Here is a 13,682-nt window from a genome sequence, read left to right as displayed (position 1 = left end):
ATGATGTGGTAGGAAGTGGAACTAGTTGTGAATTCAGGTCATCTGACACCAGAATCTGTTTGCCACCATTTTTTTATGATTCAGGAGTAGTTTTTACTCACCCAAATTGATCTACAGTTTCAATATAATCTCTACCCAAAGCCTACAGGTTCTTTCATAGAAGTTAACAAGCTGATCCTAAAACTTATGTGGAAACGCAAGGGACTTAATATAGCCAAAATAATCAGGAAAAGGAAGAAAAAAATCAGAGGACTTACACTTCTTGTTTACAAAACTTATTATAAAGCTTCAGTACTTAATTTTTCTAATTTGATTTTTGACAGTGATGCCAAGGCAATTCAATAGGAAAGGTTAGCTTTTCAAAAATGGTGCTGGGAAAATTGGATATCCATGGGCAACAAGATGAATTTAGGCCTTTACCTCGTATCATACACAAAAATTAAATCAATGTATACTAAACCTAAATGCAAGAGTTAAAACTCTAAGGCTTTTAGAAAAAAGCCTAAGAGAATATCTTTGTGACCTTAGGTTAGAGAAAGATTTCTTAGCTGCAACACCAAATGCATAATCCATTAAGAAAAAAATTGATAAATTGGACTCAATAAAAATTAAAATTTTTGTACTTTGAAAGACACGATTAAGAAAATGAAAAGATAAGCCAAAGACTGGCGAAAATATTTGCAAATCAGATATCTGATAAAGAACTTGTATTTAGAACATACAAAAAGCTCTTACCACACGACAATAAAGAGACAACCCAATTCAAAATGGGCAAAATACTCGAATAGACATCTTGCCAAAGAAGATATTTATATGGCCAATAAGTACATGAAAAGAGGCTCAAAATCATTCATCAGGATGAAAATTAAAATGAGATATCACTCCATATCCACTAGAATAGGGAATAACGAGTGCTGGTGAGGAGGCGGAGAAACTAGAATGTTCATATATTATTGCTGAGAACATGAGTGGTGCAGCCACTTTGAAAAACAGTTTGGCAATTTCTTACAAATTTAAACATAAATTTATTCTAAGTCTTTGCGTGGACATCTCTTACATGGATACCTAGGAGTAAAATTGCTAGGTCCTTGGGTATCCAAAGTATCTATGGAAGAAAAATGAAATATATGTCCACAGAAAGACTCACACGTGACTTTTCACAGCAGCATTATTCATCATAGCCAAACATTGGAAACTGAGGAATGGGTAAGTAAAAGTTGTGTATTCCCACAATGGAATACTATTCAGCAAAAAAAGGAATGAAATACTGCCAACGTGGAAGAATCTCAAGAACGTTATGCTAAATGGAAATAGCTGGATGCAAAAGACCACATATTTTATAATTCCATTCACATGAAATGTCTAGAAAAGACAAATCTATAGAGATAGAAAATAGATTAGTGGTTTTCTAGGCTTGGAGATAAAATCAAGGAGTGACTGCATACGGATATGAGGCACCTTTTTGGAGTGATGGAAACATTTTAAAATTAGATTGTGGTGATGGTTGCACAACTCTGTAAATTTACTAAAGGTCATTGAATTTTACACTTGAAACGGGTAAAATTCGTGGTTTATAAATTATACACCCAATAAAGCTATTAAAAGAAAAAAGAAATGGGTTTCAAATGGGTAGATGAATAAATCTTCAGGCCTTTAACTTTAGCTTGCTTTTTTGGTCTGTTATTCATTTCTTGGTTTTGCTTCTTTCTTTCTCTGGCCTAGAATCCATCATCCATTTCTTGAGACATCACTCTCAGTAGAACCAGTGCTCCAACTTTCCTGCATTTTACCACTCAGCAAAGCTTGGATTATGGACAAATTGAACCACCTACATTCTCCACTCCATTTCAGCTGCTGACACGGTGTGACATACTGTTGTCGATAAATAATCAGGTTATCTGATCTCGAACATGCTCTTAGCAAGGTTTGCCGATTTTAGTGCATATCTTTTATGGAGCCTTTTTCTGATTCTTCTTAGAGGATATTCTACAACTCGATTCTTCTTCTCAAAACTCTAACATCTATTTTACAGAAAAAGCAGATGCTATCCAGTGTGAACTCTCTTACCTTCTTGTCCTCATAAAGACAGTGATATATTCATTTCTAACAACTGTTGTCACCCCACGCGTCCCAACTTGAGTTTGACAGTGTTCCTCCTCTCTTCAAACCCTGAAAACTCTTAACTCTGCATCTAAATATTTACATGCTTTTTTGTTTGTTTTTGCATGCAGACCCTTAGGTACTGGCAGAATATGGAGAGAGTGACACAAACGAATGCATTGGAGCCAGAAAGTTTCTGATGTTCAATATCAGCTGGACTTCTATCATTGCTAAGTATTCCCTCAAATTTACTCCATCTCCTATTTTCCACAAGAGCTATCACAAATATTTACCCCCATCCTTACCCCTAAAACCTTTAAATGGCTTTATTTCTCTCACATCCTTGGAAACTTAACTACAGCTTCATCCATCCTTCATTTTTTCTAATATTCACTCCTATTATGGACTGAATTGTGTTCCCCCAAAATTTATATGTCGAAGCCCCAACACTCAATGTGACTGTATTTGGAGAAAGGGCATTTAAGGACGTAAAGTAATGGAGGATTAGAGGGTGGACCTCTAGTCCAATAGGACTGGTGTCCTTATGGAAGAGACACCAGGGATGCATGCTCAGAGGAAAGGCCATGTGAGCACACAGGGAGAAGGCAGCCATCTGCAAGCCAAGGAGAGAGACCTCAGAAGAAAGCAAACCTGCAGACACCTTGATCTTGGACTTCCAGCCTCCAGAACCATGAGAAAAGAAATTCCTGTTGTTTAAGCCACCAGATCTGTGCTATTTTGTTGTGGCGGCCCAGTCAGACTAAGACAATCCCTCTTGTTCATCCATCGTATCCTCTACTATGCTTTGGATTCCAATCTTTCCAGGTCTTCAAGGATTTCGCTCTATCAAATGTTCTCTTGTCTTCATCTTTAATCTCCCTATAGCTTTTATCTCTGTCCCATAGTAAAGACAAAACAACATTGATCCAGTGTTCTCCTCTTTCACCAGGCAGCTCCTCTTTCTTTCACAGGTTTTGGAACAAGGAACTCCCTCTCATTCTTCGGAGAACACACTTCCCACTCTCTGAGCCCCGTGGGGCAGAGATTCCTTTTCTTTTCTTTTGTTAGTAGCAGAGCATGGAACTCGGCCAAAATGTTACATTTCTTTGTTTCCCTCGCAGCTATTAAGTTCTGGCCCCGTGAGATAGAAGCGAAACTGTTGTGTGGAGACTTCTGAGAAATTTTCTTAAAGAGAAGGTGTGTGTGTCCTTTTCCTCTTTCTACTTCTTATCATCTGAAATTTGGACTCTTATATGCTTTCCCCAGGTAGTTTTAGGACTCTGTTTACCCTATCTTTCCATGACACTTTGCACACGCTTTCATTATAATTATCACATTGAATTATAGTTTATTTTTATATCTGAATTCTCACCGGGCTACTGGCATCTTTTCATTTTTGTATCCCTCACGTTTATCAGTGAGCCCAGCACATAACAGGCATTCAATATATACTTTTTGAATGAATAAATAAATATCTGAATGATTTCTGTGGGTAGTTTTGGATTTAATTATAAACCTTGAGCTTCGTTTATCTAAATTCAGTCAGTCAGTCAGCCATCCTTGCACATAGTGTGTGGGGCATATATTAGAATGTCCTGTGCTAAGAACAGTGCAGGATAAGAGAGGGATCCAAAGCTATTGCTGCATAGGAGACAAGAGAGTGCACGTGCCAAGCAACCATAACACAGAGTACAAGGTGAGAAATGACATAACAGAGGTACAGAGGAAGACTGTGTGAGTTCAGAGGCCGAAGAGAGAGGTCTTTCGTTTAAAGGATCAGGGAAGTCTGGATGGAGGATCTGGCATTAAATGGGGCTTTGAAGGTGGGTGAGAACTGAATATGTGGAGTTGAAAAGGAGAGCATTCCAACAGGAGAAAATAGAGGACAAACTGAATCGTGGGAAGTTGTGATGCCATTACAAGGAAAACAGGGCACATACAGGGATGTGTTGGGGAATTAACGTTGCAAAGATAAATTGGGGTCCAGTTACAGGGAAATCTGGGTTCGCCTCCAGTGATGTGGGCAGCCACTGCAGATAATCTTTTGTGAGGCAAAGATGTCTCAGGTCTTGAGAACTTTCAGATAAATAACCAATCAGTAGAATCGTCAGTCTTTTTGATTTTAGTTGACCTAATCATGATTTTTAAAACCTCAATTTTCCACACAGGAAAGGGGAGTGCTGAATTTTCTTAGCGGCATCAAGTTGCATTCTTTCTGATTCATGGGAGGTCATCCAGTATTAGTGAAATGTCAGGCTAGATCCCCAGACTGCTCAGAGCCTAATTCCAATTGATGATTTCAAGGATGAGCCATAGCTGCCATTACACTAATCTCCAGAGATGAGGTCCCAGTTTAGTGGGAGATTTGAAGATACTTTATCAAAGCAGCAAAGTTATGGCATGTTCATACCACAATTATAACGCTTGGGTATAAGCAGATGCTTCTGAAGAGGCTGATCGGAACTTCCTTATTCAGAATACTGACAATGATACAGCTTTGTAGTTAGGTGGGCCTGGGGCCAAACCCTAGCTCTGCATCCCCCAATAGTGATGAGACTCTCAACAAGTTATTTCTTCGAGCTTCAGCTTCCTTCTCTGCGAAATAGTGGCTTATAATTTTCGTTCATGGTATTGACAGTGCTTCTCCAACTACCTTTGGTAAAGGTCCAGTTTTTGGGGGCTTTTTTAAGTTTAAATCTGTTTCAGATGATTACTTTAAAAATTACAATAAAAATGAATTACGAATGGTCTCTGACTTACGATGACTTGATTTATCATTTTTCAACTTTACGATGGTGTGAAAGCAAAGCACATTCAGTAGAAACTGTACTCCAAATTTTGAATGATCGTTTGCTGGGCTAGTGCTATGCAGTACAATACTTTCTGGCAATGTGGAGCAGTGGCAGCGAGCCACAGCTTCCAGTCAGCCGCCCAATCATGAGGGTAAATGACCGATACACTCACAACCAGTCTGTACTCAGACCACACCTGTTTTTCACTTTCAGTATGGTATTCAATAAATTACATAAGATATTCAACATTTTATTATAAAATAGACTTTGTGTTAGATGATTTTGCCCAACTGTAGGCTCATGTCAGTGTTCTGAGCACGTTTACGGTAGGCTAGGCTAAGCTATGATGTTCGGTAGGTGAGGTATACTACATGCATTTTCGACTTACGATATTTTCAACTTATGATGAGTTTATCAGGATGTAATGTCATTGTGAGTACAGGAAAATCTGTACTAGAAATAGAAAATTAAAAACAAAACATGAAATACAAGCTTCATTTTTTTTGTTGTTATTGGATTCCATAAGCGGAAGTCTGCTTGTAGGTCTAGAAGCAACGAAAGATGTTGGGGGTAGGTCTTGAGGAAGCTCCGAGTCTCTTGCAAGCACTTTAGGAGAGGCCATGACAGGTTATTTAGACAAAGAAGTCACTACCTCAGACAGAGAGGAAGAGCGGCTCCTTTTGGCAAAGAAAGACACACCAGATTTAGGGTTCAAGGTTTCCAGCTAGATCAAAATCTGTTCACATGTCTCTATCCCAAGTTTTAGGACCATATTTATTTTTCAACTAGTGCTCTAACTTTAACATAAGAGAACCTGTGAGACTGGGAATTACGTTTGTATTATAATCCAGCCACTCACAGAATTAGACCTTTGGTTTGGTTTTCGGAAAACCTGGCTCTGCAGTTATAGGAGATGAGGGTTTCTTTTGGGTCGTCATTCTACTTTCTTTCCTTTTGCAGATCCTTAGTTGGGAATTTAAGGTCCTGAACTCATGATTTTCTTTCTCCATGTTCTCCAGTGCACTTAGAAGCAAGCAAGCAACAACATACTCTCCACTTTTATTAAAACGATCTGTAGGAGTAAGTAGTTAATTGTTCAAAGCCTTGCCCTCCATAAGCACTTGATTACAAGTGTCTATTGGTGGCAACATAAGTGCTATTTTGGCACTGCATCCTGTGAACTATCAGTGTCCACTTTACCTCTTGGGAAAGTTTATTAATGCCATTAAATCTGACTAGATCATAGAACCAGTTAAAGATAACTCAGAACCAATTCAGAGAATCCATTTAAAGTCTATTTCAGTCAGATTCTATCACAGAGATTTAACCACTAGGAAACTGTGGGGTATGTGTGTGTGTGTGTTTGACCTTATGCAGTTTGAGGAGTGATTTAATATCACTATAAAGTCTCTTTAAAGCATTGCTTTTGAGGTAGGAGTTTGATGTCAGCTGAGCAGAGAGTTGGGAAGATCGACGTGCAGTGGAGGAGAGTAAGGACAACCTGAAATCCACAAATATGAGTTGGAACCCACAGACAGACTGGAATGTGTGCTGGTCTCTCATCATCGTCAGTTCTCCACTAGATACAGGTCTCTTGCAGAAAAACCTGGGACTGTTTGTCACAAAGATAAATACACATCTGGCCCGGCGGTCGTAGAACATTCGTTGGGAGGTGGAATAGCCATCCCACACCAATGACTGTCCCACACCAACAAGGGGAGTCAGATGATAGTGACAATGCCCATGAGATGCAACAGCACCTGGTGCCCCTGCACTGACCTTCCAAGTATAAAAGCAACATGGCTGCAGCTTCACTGTTGCCTTCCCAGTTGTGTGTGAAGTGTCTCTCTCGGCCCACACTCTGAACTGTGCAAAAAAAAGAAATGTAGTTTCAGCTTATTTAAGATGACACAGTAGGGAGAAACCAGATCATAGAAGACCTTTGGGCCACGAAAGAAAAGAGGAATGAAAAGTCACTGATGGAATGACATGCTCTGATGTTTTTCAAAGATCAGTCTGGTAGAAAGTGGGATATAGGAGAGCAGGAGCAGAGAAGGAACCAGTTAAGAGTGTATTGTGTGAGATGATGGTGACCTTGCTTAGTGTCTTATTCAGTTGTGGCTGCTTTAACAGAAATATAATAGCCTGGGTGGCTTATAAACAACAGAACTTTATTTCTTCCAGTTCTGGAGTTCAGGAACTTCAAGATCAAGGCTTTGGCAGATTAAATATCTGGTGAGGGCCTTCTTCCTAGTTCATAGGGTCTGTCTTTTTGTTGTGTTCTCTCTTGGTGGAAGGGGCTAGGAAGCTCTCTGGGGTCTCTTTTAAAAGGCCACAAACCTTACTCATGAGGGCAGAGCCTTCATGATCTAACCCTCCAAAGGCCCCAGCTCCAAATACCATCACACTGGGGATTAGGTTTCAACATATGAATTTTGGGGAGACACATTGTCTATAGCCCCTAGGATGATAGCAGTAGAGATGGAGAGTTATAGTTTGATAAACTGAATTTGGGGAGTTTGGGTGAGTGAGAACTTATCAATGAATCCCAGGGTTTCAGCTGGAGTAACAGCTGAATGGTAGTACCATTAACTTAGTTGGGAAAGACTAGGGGAGGAAACAGTTTAGAGGGTCATGCCCCAGGCATGAATTTTTCAGCTGTAAATATAGACAATCCAACAAACAAGCGCTTGAATATGTAAGGAGTTTATTGGCCTCATACAACAGAAGTTATTCCAGTGCTCATAGAATGGCTCACCAATGTCACATGAGGTCTCAGCTCTTTCCTTCTTTCTCCATGCTTAGTTAGTACGTAGGTCTTCACCCTCAGAGTTGCTGCCTCATTGTTGCAGGATGGCTGCCACATCTCTGTCCACTTTCTGAGCATGGAAAGATGGCAAAGAGCATGCCTTTTTTGGCACGCTACCAAGACCTTCCCTTTTAAAGAAATTTCCCAAAAACCCCATCAAGTGACTTCTGCTTACATCTTATTGGACAGAATGGAATCACATGACCACTGTAACAAGAAGGTTGGTAGGCAGTAGGAAATATGTGGAAAGGGTTTGGGTTAACCATATGTTGGATTATGAGTTTGAGTTGGCAGTAAGGCAGCCAAAAGAAAATATCAAGTAGCCAGTTGGACAAATGGGTCTCTGTCTTGGGAGGGAGTGTCATATCTTTGCTCTGCTTGGCTCACCCAGATGGACTGAAATGTAAAATGGTAAGTTCTGGTGAGTGTTATTATCTAGCTCTGCAAAACATGTTCGTGTGTGCATGGGGCGTCTAGGAAGGGAAAGCAGGGCTTGCACATGGCTGCTAACATAACAACAACTAAGTCTGCAGGCTGGGTTAATATAAAGAATGAGAACGGGTTATAGAGATGTGGCAGGATTGCACATGTAGAGGCAGAATCCTGTTACAAAACTGATCAGAGCCATTGCCTGTACTCTGTACTCTGAGCGTAGATTGGGCTGAAGGTTAAGAAGAATTATACTCATTGTGTAGATCAGAGGTAAACTATGCCCCTCAGGCCAAATCCAGACTGATTTTGTAAATAAAGTGGAACACATGTATACATGTATACATATTGTCTATGGCTGCTTTTGTACTAAAACAGCAGAGTTGAGTAATAGCAAGAGAAACCATACAGCCTATAGAGCCTAAAATATTCACTATCTTTCCTTTTATGGAAAAAGTTTGCTGACCACTGGTGTAGATCATACTTCTTTTCATGTTAACATTAGATTGAGTAATTATATTGTAGGTAGACTTCACATGACATCTAAGGGATTGTATGTATTTGATTCTAATATTACCTATTAGATTTCCCATCTGCGCCCTTGGTTTCTTTCTTTTGGAGACCTCCTCTTTTCTACTAGCCATCCTATCTGGGGTATTTGGGGAATGTGCAGGCTCAGAGGACTGTAATAGCAAGATACAAGATGAGGGCTTGCTCCTTACATCCTTGCTAGATGCCACGGAGGTCTTCAACACTCTGCTCTGTCATCCTAATGGAACATTCAGGTTTGATAATTGATATTATTGCCTAACTCCACTCAACTATTAGCATGAATATGAGAAATTTCAAGGAAATTTTGTCAAAAGTACTTGATTAAAGTTAAGATTGTAGACGGGTCTTCTGGCTCTATATAGGAATTTCCAAGTCAATTATTATAATAACCAGGAGTCTATTCCTACTAACGACTGTGTAGCAGCTCATGGCTTGTCACTGCATTGTCATTCTCTATGCTTGCAGAATATTGCACAGAAGAAATGAGCAAAATTAATGTGGTTTAATTTTAGAAAGCTCAATGGTCAGGGTCGTGTGCTGGAATTGTTTACCAAATTAGGCTGTAAAGTGTCTTTTCTAAGGACTGAGGAGTAAAGCAGACATCTTGACTGCACAAAATCATCATTTCTCCAAGTGTTCAGTACGATATAATATATTGAGGGAAAAAAAGGTTTTCGATTAAATATTTTGGAAAATGTTGACTTGAACAAATTAAATCTGTTCACTACTGAACTTCCAAGATCCTTTAAGTGTCAATGTTTATAATAAATATTTAAGAGAAGGACATACTATACAGTGTTTCCCAAACTTGTTTGACCATGGAACCCAGTGGACTCAAAGTACCTTAACTGGACGATTGTTCCATAGAATATTCTTTGGCAAACACTGATTTAAACAATCACCTGCCTGACTGCCAGGCTGTGGTCTAGATGATTTATCTAGGTTTCTTTGAATAATGTGATTCTGTGTAAAGTCCTTCAATCACAGGCCATGGTTAGGCCTTCACTAGTCTATTATCATCACAGGCGGGAGATGAATTCACTTGAGATGAGCTATAAAGAACTGTTTAGGTAAGTGAGAAAACTGTCATGCAATAAAGGTGGAGTCAATAAAGGCTTGGAGTCCTAAGAGGTAGGAGGTATGCCATTTCTGCCACTAATTAGCTGTGTTGTCTTAAGGAAGTTACATAAGTTATCTGAATCCCAGGATCTTGACCTATGAAATGTGAATAATAATACTAGCTATCTCAAAAGCTGTTGTGATGATTAAATCATGATATGTATGACATACACGTGTGTGTGTATACATGTGTATGACTATAAACTTTTATGTGTGTTATAGCTGTAGCAGGAAACAAATTTTAGCTTTTTCGACAAAGTTAAGAAAAAGGATGTGAATATTTTATTTAGGCTGGTTTTGCTGTAACGTTGTTTTTTGTTTTATAAAATAATTTCATAAAAGAGTCCGTCAAGACATTGTATAGAAAATACACACTAAGGTACTATATATACAATTCATAAAAATAGAATACATCTTGGCAATTGCTTCTAGAGTCTGTTACCACCATGTACAGTGTATTGACGTTTAACATCTACGCTAATTGAACATACAAGATTTTCAAGAAAAATACAAAGAAAACTGTCTCATTGGTATTTAAAAAAACTTATTTCCAATTGATAGGAAAATAAAAAAATGCTGGACTGTAAAATTTATGGAGCTAATTGAATGGACGGTTATATCAAAATATTAGAGCAAAGATCCACGCTGTGAATAATCATCCGAGGACAAAGTAACATTTCTTTCTATTATCGTAAGTGGTTCCAGCTGATTTTACAAAATCACTGAAAATATCCTTATTTTGGATGTTCAATCAAGGTGAGCACCATTTGGGATCTAACTAACCTTCTAGAAGCTGTACTCTATTTCTAAAATAAGTGACGGTTCTTTTTTCCTTAAAGTGAAAATACATGTACAAGTCCTATTATAAAGTATCGATACTTTTTTAAAAAGCATCTTCATAAATTACTTAATAAGTTTTAATCAAAACACATAGCAACTGGTTTTATTATTTTAAAAATGGTGAAATGCTAAGAAAATCTACTTGGCTTTGAATTATGATTATAGTTATTTTTGTTTTTTTAAGGAAAATGATCTTAGCTACTATGCTACTATAAAACATCATTGACATGTCCTGTTAGATGTTCAGAATAATCTTTGGAAAGTAACTGCTCCAGTGTAATAAATAAAGAAAATAATAGGGACTTTTCTAGACCTTACCAAAAGATATGACCGTGGTGGGATGATGAAAATCCCTCAGCAGTCCCAAGGAAGACACGCAAAACAGAGCATAGCACCATTTTCAAGTTGCCAAGATTGTGACTGTTCAGGAGACGGTAATCTGGAAGGTGATTTGAGTCCCCTGATTAATGCAGTTTAAATATGTGGATTAGGTGCTGGAGAACTCCTTAGTATGGATAGGCAGACACAGCTATATAAACTATGAATGTGGTCTGATAGTCAATGGTCCCATTGGCACTGTAGGATAAGGCTCGAACCCTCATGCGGTAGGTCTCTGGTTCTCGTAGTGGTCGTGTTGTGTACACCACTCCTTTCAAGTTTTCATCCCTTAAGGCAAAAGGAACAGTCTGTTCCTCATGCACCATGAGGAAAGTTGTCCTGGGATGCATCACTCCATCCTGCGTGTATGCAACCAGCCGGATTAAATCTTGATTTGCAGCTATTCCAAATGGGAGGGAGACAAGTTTGTATTCCAAGGCATATGGGCTCAAGGCACATTCCAGGTCATTGGGTGGACAGTTCTTGAGGCAGAACCTAAGGACAACAAACACATGAACCGCATATAGTTATCAGGCTCGGAAGCTCGGGAAGGCACGATGCAGGTGATCATGATCATGACAACTTTTAGGCATTAAAAGCAGGAGACAGTCTGACTGTAGCAACAGTAAGGCTCACACCATGCTCTACGTCACTAACTCAAACCAGACGCCAGATGGTTAAGAGAGTATGCTGGGCTAGAGTCAAATATCTATCTCTCAGCTCCATTAAAATCAGAAGCTTTTGAACCACTGAAGTAAGGAAGTATGAGTACCACAAAGTGTCTTTAAAATGAAAAGTCAGTTTTGGAAACAGAAACATCTGCACATATATTGGAAACAAATACTCCTTAAAGAGAGGAATAAAGCCATTTAAAATTTTTAACATCTATCCTAAGACTGTTTGAAAGCGGAAATAGAATATATTGGTATTGGTTTATTTTTCCAAAAATAATAAAAGGTCAGCTAGGATTCCTGGGAAAAAGAAACACTTCCTTTTGTATCTGTCTTCATTATTTTTGACAAAAATATTGTATTTTCTTTTTCCAGAGCCCATGTTGGCTGCATCTGAGTGATCATGACTTTGAAATTGTCTGCCAGAAATCACTGGTAATAAAGAGTAAAATTTAAAAAATGCACAAATGACTATTTTCTACAGATACAGATTCTTCAGTTACGGTATTTTTTAGAAGTTTCCTAAGTCTATATTTTTCATTTTCTCTCTCCTCTTCCTATTCCCCTGAGACCAATTACGAATAGGTTTTTGGTAGATCCCTAGCAGCCCACACTCGACCATGTTACAGTAACTTGGTAGTCACAGCTCAGAGGAAAAACAGTGTGTGCTCCAGCCAGCATTTGGTTTCAGCATCACCTTCTTATTAGCAGGTCCTACACACGACAACCATTACCTCTGTTTTTAAGCACCCTGTTAACTTGGTACTTGAACAGAGTACGACATTCTGTAAGGGGAGGGAGAAAAATAGAAGAGTGGTTTATGCAGAACCCAGAGAAGACAGTGTTTCACATAGCAGGAAATGTAGGCAAGACAATATATGAATGGGCAGACTATTGACTCATCCTTGCTCATCTCTGTTCTCTCATGGAGTCACAGTGAGTCATCATAGTAATGGTCAAGGTACTTCTTGGATTGCTTTAAGGGCTGAGAGCCCTAAAACCGTGAGGCAACACAAATAGAAACTACAAAATTTCAAAGAAAGGCAGGCTCTATCGCCTCATAAATGCTCACTGCCGAGGCAGAGTTCTAGATGTCGCATGGCGGATTACATGCTGGGGAGACTGCTCCAGGAAGCTTTGGCAGCCAAAAGTGATAGTTTAGGCTTCAGTGGCTGCTGCAGGATGAGCTCATTTCTTGCCCATTCATGGAGAAGGAACACGCTGTACCTACGCATCTCCCTGGGGTTATTGACTTCCTGTGAGTTAAACATGACTACAGACAGGGTTTGTTGGTAAAGAAGAGAGAGGAAGAAGGATTTTCAAAAGCATGCCCAGGAAGAGAAGGCGAGACATACCCTGACACAGGATCCCGTTGGTAGTTGGGTGGACAGGGTGTATCGATGCACTGGTAGCTTCCTCTCATGTTGAAGCACATGCGGTTTGGCCCACAGCGCACATTCTGCTCCAGACATTCATCAACATCTAGCAACAGCACAAGGAACATGCAGCATTAGCAACACGGGTCAGAACAAGCCATGAGAGCAGGCCTTGAGGACATTTGCCTGGAATGTCAAGGGCTGGCCTTCTCTTCCCCAGGAATGAACTCAGTAGCTACACTTAACTTCTTCAGCCACAAAGTGGGGATCCTGATACGCGGTGTGCTATTTCCCAGATTGCTTTGAGGATAAGCTATTGCTGTTTTTAACAAATGTGAAAGGACATAGAAAAACAAGAGCTACAAAAGTAGAAGGGAAGCTATTAACAACACTCCAGTATTTTTAATATTTGGAAAATAGAGTGCATTTGAGTTTTGAAAAGCAAATAATACTTTAAATCACTAAAAACAAGCTAAAAATTTAAAAATCTTTCTGTAAAGTGAAGAATCTCTTTAAAATGTGAGTGAGCCTTCCCTAGTATTTTGTTTTATAAGTTCAAATCGTTGAGTGGAAGGTAGGGTGGTGGAAATGAAAAGAGTCAAGTTATAAATACAGA

General features: G+C 39.2%; 1 protein-coding gene across 5 annotated transcripts in view; it reads right to left on the bottom strand.

The window, feature by feature from the left end:
- Positions 1–7,613: 7,613 nt before the first annotated feature.
- The window catches only part of HMCN1 (hemicentin 1), a 433,459-nt gene continuing 427,390 nt past the window's right edge, over positions 7,614–13,682 (bottom strand). For all 5 annotated transcript variants that reach the window (XM_046681569.1, XM_046681570.1, XM_046681572.1 and 2 more), the window contains 2 exons: positions 13,046–13,172; positions 7,614–11,514 (listed from right to left, as the gene is read on the bottom strand). In XM_046681569.1, the coding sequence (XP_046537525.1) occupies positions 11,148–11,514; positions 13,046–13,172 (494 nt within the window). In that variant the 3' untranslated portion in view covers positions 7,614–11,147. The remainder of the gene's footprint in view (positions 11,515–13,045; positions 13,173–13,682) is intronic.

This window comes from Equus quagga, chromosome 13 (genome assembly GCF_021613505.1).
Source record: "Equus quagga isolate Etosha38 chromosome 13, UCLA_HA_Equagga_1.0, whole genome shotgun sequence".
Taxonomy (NCBI): domain Eukaryota; kingdom Metazoa; phylum Chordata; class Mammalia; order Perissodactyla; family Equidae; genus Equus; species Equus quagga.
Note: the sequence above shows the minus strand (reverse complement) of the source record. Positions and strands in the feature narration are given on the sequence as shown.